Source organism: Plectropomus leopardus, chromosome 1 (genome assembly GCF_008729295.1).
Source record: "Plectropomus leopardus isolate mb chromosome 1, YSFRI_Pleo_2.0, whole genome shotgun sequence".
In the NCBI taxonomy this organism is placed as follows: domain Eukaryota; kingdom Metazoa; phylum Chordata; class Actinopteri; order Perciformes; family Serranidae; genus Plectropomus; species Plectropomus leopardus.
Genome location: NC_056463.1, coordinates 27,306,185 through 27,312,184, shown reverse-complemented (window position 1 = coordinate 27,312,184; position 6,000 = coordinate 27,306,185). Strand labels below are relative to the sequence as shown.

General features: G+C 40.2%; 1 protein-coding gene across 1 annotated transcript in view; it reads left to right on the top strand.

Moving 5' to 3' along the window:
• Positions 1-5,624: 5,624 nt before the first annotated feature.
• Positions 5,625-6,000, top strand: part of LOC121942768 (ras-specific guanine nucleotide-releasing factor 1-like) — a 42,355-nt gene continuing 41,979 nt past the window's right edge. Inside the window, exon 1 of the mRNA XM_042486020.1 lies at positions 5,625-5,991. Coding sequence (XP_042341954.1) covers positions 5,716-5,991 — 276 coding nt within the window. The 5' untranslated portion in view covers positions 5,625-5,715. The remainder of the gene's footprint in view (positions 5,992-6,000) is intronic.

Here is a 6,000-nt window from a genome sequence, read left to right as displayed (position 1 = left end):
CAACCATTGCTCCTGGTGCATGCATACACTGCCAAAGCTGTGTTAGAGGAACACTGTGTGAGGGTCAGGGGGTTTGATATTAAATTTAGACAAAATGAAAATGGCAATGGTGGTCCTTTTGTTGATTTGTGTTTCTATGCACTGAAAAAAACAGCCCAGACACTTGCTTATTTAAGCAAAAACAATTAATTTCCTTTTACAGTGTGGGCCTTTCTATGGGCTTTGTTCTATAAGCATGGCGGTGCATTCAGTGGCTCTGTAAATGCATTGTGACAATATAAAACAATGCGTTTAGATTTTTGTTTTTAGAGTTTTAGATTTCAAGTTTGTTTTTTTAAGCAATTACTCCAGTACTTAGAAGTTATAATTTGACTCAGCATCTCCCACTTGTGGTTTATTTATACTTTGACTTAGGTAAAAGTGTTGCGTACCTCACTGTTCATATCTGACCTGCAGTCCTTTGCTGCCCCACTCTCTTTCTCCCCCTTTTCCTGTCACTCTCCACCTGCTCTGTCATAAAGGGAATAAAATGGCCTAAAATATCTGAGAAAATGTTGAATGATAATAAGAGAATGTTGTGTTTATTTGTTTGTGGCGTATGTGAGCATGCTTTAGCTTATGAGCCCTAAATGCAAAATACAGCTAAAACTGATGGGAATCTCATTAGTTTTACAGATTAATGGTCAAATAAACCAAAGCATTAGACACATTAAAATTTCAGAAAGTAAGGGATTACCGAAAGTTATTACAATTAATCCTGAACGCATGTTCAAGGGTCTCCCTGCTGGTTAGAGGGCACAGTTTTCTCCAAATTTCAATCAAAGGAGCCCTAGCTGACAAAATAAGACATCTGCACCCAAACATTCACTTCTTAGAGAGAACAAAAATGTTGTCTTGTTTTGTTGCACATCTTCGTCTCATTTTTGTGAAGCCTTCTTTAATAGTATGACATCTGAAATAATGACTCATTGTATAAACAAAGGGACAACAAAGAAAGGGCACAGATAATTTAGCAAACTTTCTTCTTCTGTTTTATAATGTTTAGATGTCATTTCTGAAGAACAAAAAAAATCACATCTGTCTCTTGCAAAATATCACTTTGCTAACCTCAAACTTTACAACATAATCACTAACAATTACATAAGAACAAGGAGGGGATACATAAAATATCTTTTTTCCTCTTCTGTAACATTGCATTTTCAGTGTCTGAGTCATCTTTTGAGCGCTCTACTCCTCCTGTTGTGTTTTGTTTTTGTTGGGATGGCACAGGTAATACGTGGGTGAGATCTGTGGTTGTGTTCGCTCCTATCTAAAGCTCAGGCTTTCGGTCAGTTCTGATGCTGTTTGGCCTGAGGATGCTGCAGGTGGTGACCCTGCATGCAGTACCTGGCACTCAGCAGAGTGTGTAGAGCTGCGGCCAAATCCCAGAGTCTGAGAGCTGCCCACACTGGCCAATCTGCCATCAGAGAGAATGAGCAGCTGACACTGACACAAACACTCTGTCAGGAATATAAAGATATCATTTCAATGTATCGTAATGCTATCAAAGCATTTTAGTCTATTGGGAATTTTTCAATAGTCTCCCAGTTGTGCCATCACTCATTGAACAGGACAGCTTTGAAGACAAATGTTCTCATCACATTTTAAAAAGGAGCAGTGCAGGATTTAGTGGCATTTTGCAGTGAGGACTACAGATCAACCATCAGCTGAAAATTCACACATGTGCCAAGCGTGACCTCCCAGTTCCTTCAGTGCTCATTGTTCTGGATTTTTTGTACAGGGTGTTGAATTATCCGCAAAATGATAGAGAAATGCATGTTTGTGGTAATATTAAATGTTTGAATCCACAATGTATGCAGTTATAATACAGAGATTACAAAGTAACAACGGCAGAGCTAAACGGGTTGATTTCTGTGATCTCCATGGTAACACATATATGAGCAAGAGGGTCAAAGTTCAGAGTGCAGTGTTATGAAGTAGTATGTCCTAATTTTGTGTATACTGCATGAAACAGTATGTACTATGTAAGGCCAGTGGCAATACTCACTAGAAGTAAAAAGAATTAGTATGAGATACAAAACGTGCTCATTGATTGTTCTCGGCCACGGCAAAATAAAAAGTTTTAATATTTTTGATACCAGCATCAGAATTAATTCTTGACACTAAAGCTGTAGTTTGTGGATACCCTTAATACTTTGCAGCTGCAATATGCGCATAAAATGTATTGTAATACATATCAGTTCATAGCTGTAGGATACTACCATTGCCACCAAAACATAAGCATACAGATACTAGCTGGCAATAAAAAAAAGTCTTGCAGATGTTTTTCTCTGGGTTTGGTGGAGACCAAAACAGAGCTAGAACAAGAGTGAATATTGGACTTGCATGTGACAGGTGGCCAAAAACACTACTCCAGATGAATTTACTCTGTGTCTGAAGAATATGGTTTGCAACTGTTTCCCAAAACACCATGACATAACATAATTGATAGTTGTGAGATTGTCAGCTTTGTCAGATTTTTTTTTGTGCCCTTGCATTAACCCCCTTTTATCCCAGCTTTGTTGATTAATAACTCTGGTTTATCAATACACAGCAACCCAGAAACCCAGAAAGAATGCCTGAAAATCCTGTTGCACAATATGTCTAAAATCACCTCCAGCTGTGGGCTCCACCCTCTGGAAGCTGCCCTCTGATTGGCCACACTTTCATGGGTTAGAATGCCCTCCATGACCTTTGTCAAATGTCATCACCGCTCCGTCTTTTCAATCCTCTGCGTCACTCGCCATTTTATACCATCTATAAAAGGAAGCCATAAAAATAATCTTTACTATCAGTGCCAGTCAGAAAGGAGAATCACCATCTCATTACCACCCCTGTCTGAGGGGTTGATTATGGGATGGAAGTAGCCCGGCAACAGAGCTGAGCCTGGGGCATCCTGGCAGCTCAGTCTGCTAATGGCTGCATGGGGTTGAATTGCAGCTCATTCCACACTGTTGCATCTCTCTCCCTTCACTTTCCCTGCCTCTCTTCACTCCACCTGACTCCAAAAAAAAAAAATGAAATACTTAAGAATGTTAGATTGTCCTCTCTGATTTTCCATAAAAAAGACCAAAAAGCTGGTTAAATCTAGCAGTGAGAGCAGTTGCATCTCACTCAATTATGCCCTCTTACCTCCCTGGATCCTTTTAATGATCCCACACAGACGAAGCACTATGATCCCACTGTGAAACACCCTGTGATGAAATAAACCATTGTGTGTGTCCTCGCCCCAATATGCTAATCCAGGATTAATTATGGGCCAACCCTAATGAGTATCTCTCTTGCCCTCTTAGATATGGAAATACACCAGCAGTGGACAGTGTTGAGAGGCTTTTGTTCTGTTGTTTGCTCTCTGTGCTCTCGGTGTTCTATAAAAGAGGCAGGACAGGACAAGACAGAGTAGACAAGGACAAAGGTTTAGTGGCCATAGATTATTTCAAATCATATCATTGCTGGAATGAAACAAGGTATATTTTCACTGGGTCAAGATAGTAAATTGTAGTAATGCCTAGAAATCAGTATCCTTACAGTATATGTCACCTGAGAGAACTTTACTTGTGAGGAAGAACCCTGCCAAGAGCAGAGGTTATATTAAAAAGTTTACGTACAAGTTATGATAAACTAATATAAATTGACGCAGACACGTTTGATGTTCACCATCACTGGTTACCTGTCTCCCTGACTGCATGGGCGGTGAATTGTTTCACCACTTGTGCTTAATTAGACAGGAAGTGTGATTATGGGCAAAGCCAGGGTGAGAGGGAGATTTGTGGTGGCAGTGCAGAAAGATTTTCAGCTTTGTACCAAACACATACTGTTTCAAGTTCAGGACATGCTGGCAAACAGTCAGACTCTTATGCAATTATTAAAGGGGACATTAAGGATGTACTGTATTTTATTTAACTGTGGCTGATGTAGGGCCAGTTACATATTAATGCAGCATATATTATCAAGATATTAAAACTAAGGATTAGTTTATAAGTAAGCTAGTAACTTAAATATCTTAACCCCAAAATAAAATGAAACTTCTCAGCAGTAACATCTGACTATTTTCAAATTCTTTACAGCATTTAAGTAACAATACACCAATAAAAGTATGTAAACATAATCCATTTTGAGTAAGTGCTCTCCATTAAAAAGCTTTATGAGTGAAAGTACAGATGTATCAGATGCAAAAAAGCATTTAAACTATACCTGATAGACAAAATAATACATTTTTAGATCAGCAATACTAATGCATAAATGCATTTGGTATATTTTAATGTGGTAACACAGTGCTTCTCAACCGGGGCGGGAGTTGCAGGAGGTCCTCAGAAAAATGGGAATAGTTTATTTTCACTTTCTAAAAGCCCAAATCTTTTCAAATGAAGCTCCCTGAAGCTAAAACCTGTCAAGTGGGGGTCCATCACATAGTGTGTATCAATTTAGGGGTCCTTGACGTAGAAATGTTGAGAACCACGGCTGCAGCAGATTGAGGTGCAGTTAATTTCACCTACACTTAGACATTTTAAACCACTGGTTCAAAGTCTAGTGGGTGGGGCTATACACTGTTAATGGATGTATTGCTTTCTAGTGTCCATATGGTATAATTGTAACATTATGCAGTGTGGTGATTTCTTCAGACTTTTGGGAAGAGAAGAGAGATGAAGTGTCTGAGTAAGACTCTCAAGTTGTCTTTATTTGTTAGTCTGTCTTTGTTTTCACTTGCTCAGTTTATTATTAAGAAGACAGTTTTTTTTGTGCCCTCCTGTGTTCCTGTGCCACCTTTCCTCATTTACCCAACTACACACCTAAAATGATTAGAATAAAATAAAATAAAATACTATGAACACATGCAGGGGTTGACCTAATTAGTATTAGTATAATAAAATTGTAAGATTTGCATAAATTAGTCTTTGTTAATTTTTTATTACATGTTTTTAAGTTTGCTGTTATGAAATGATACATGCTATTTTATGAATATAAAATTCAGCTAAACTGATGAGAAAATTAATCATATACTATTCATTCTTATAGAAATGTACTTTCCATATATGTTCAAATTCTGAGAAAGAAAATACTCCCCTTAAGTGTGTGTGTGTGTGTGTGTGTGTGTGTGTGTGTGTGTGTGTGTGTGTGTGTGTGTGTGTGCTGTCGGTCTTCAGGGCCTGATAAGCCTTATCTGCTTCGGGATTCTCCCCATGAAGAAGCTGCGTCTCTCTGCTCCTCTGTGTTGTTCCTCGGAGTTTCTGTCCAAGGTGCTGAAATCTGCTGCTCCGGGGACGGGTCACGTGACTGCGCTTCCTCCCCCTGTGAGAACAGGATGCTGTGTGCGCGCGCGCTCGCTTGTGTGCGCGTGTATAGGCTATGCACGGGGACACCTCAGTCCTCATCATGAGCGATTCGGGCTCACGAAGAGGGTTTTTCTAAAAGGACGGCGTCAGGGTTTGCTGTGGTATGCTGGCAGCGTGGAATTAGTGCGGCTGAATGCGTAACTTTGACTCCACGTACATCCTTTTTTCTTCTTTTTAAAATTTCTTTCGCCGTTGCAGACGTTAGTGGTGAAACTGTGGATGGGCACGCGGGAGTGGACTGCTGCCCACCAAGTCTGACTGTGTTTCGGAGGTGCTGAGAAGAAGAAGAACATGTAAGAGTCCGCAGGCATCCCCGCAGATCCTTTTCGGATTCACAGCCAAAATGCAGAAAGGGATGAGACTCAATGATGGCCACATCACCTATCTGGCTCTTTTGGCGAAGAAGGACGGGACGAGGCGAGGTTGCCTGAGTAAAAAAAGCTCAGACAACACAAAATGGCATTCAAAGTGGTTCGCTTTGTTGCAGAATATGCTGTTTTATTTCGAGAACGACTCCAGCTCACGCCCCTCCGGACTGTACCTGTTGGAGGGATGTGTTTGTGACAGGGCACCGTCACCGAAACCATCTCTCTCAGCGAAGGAATGCTTAGAGAAGCAGGTAAGGTAT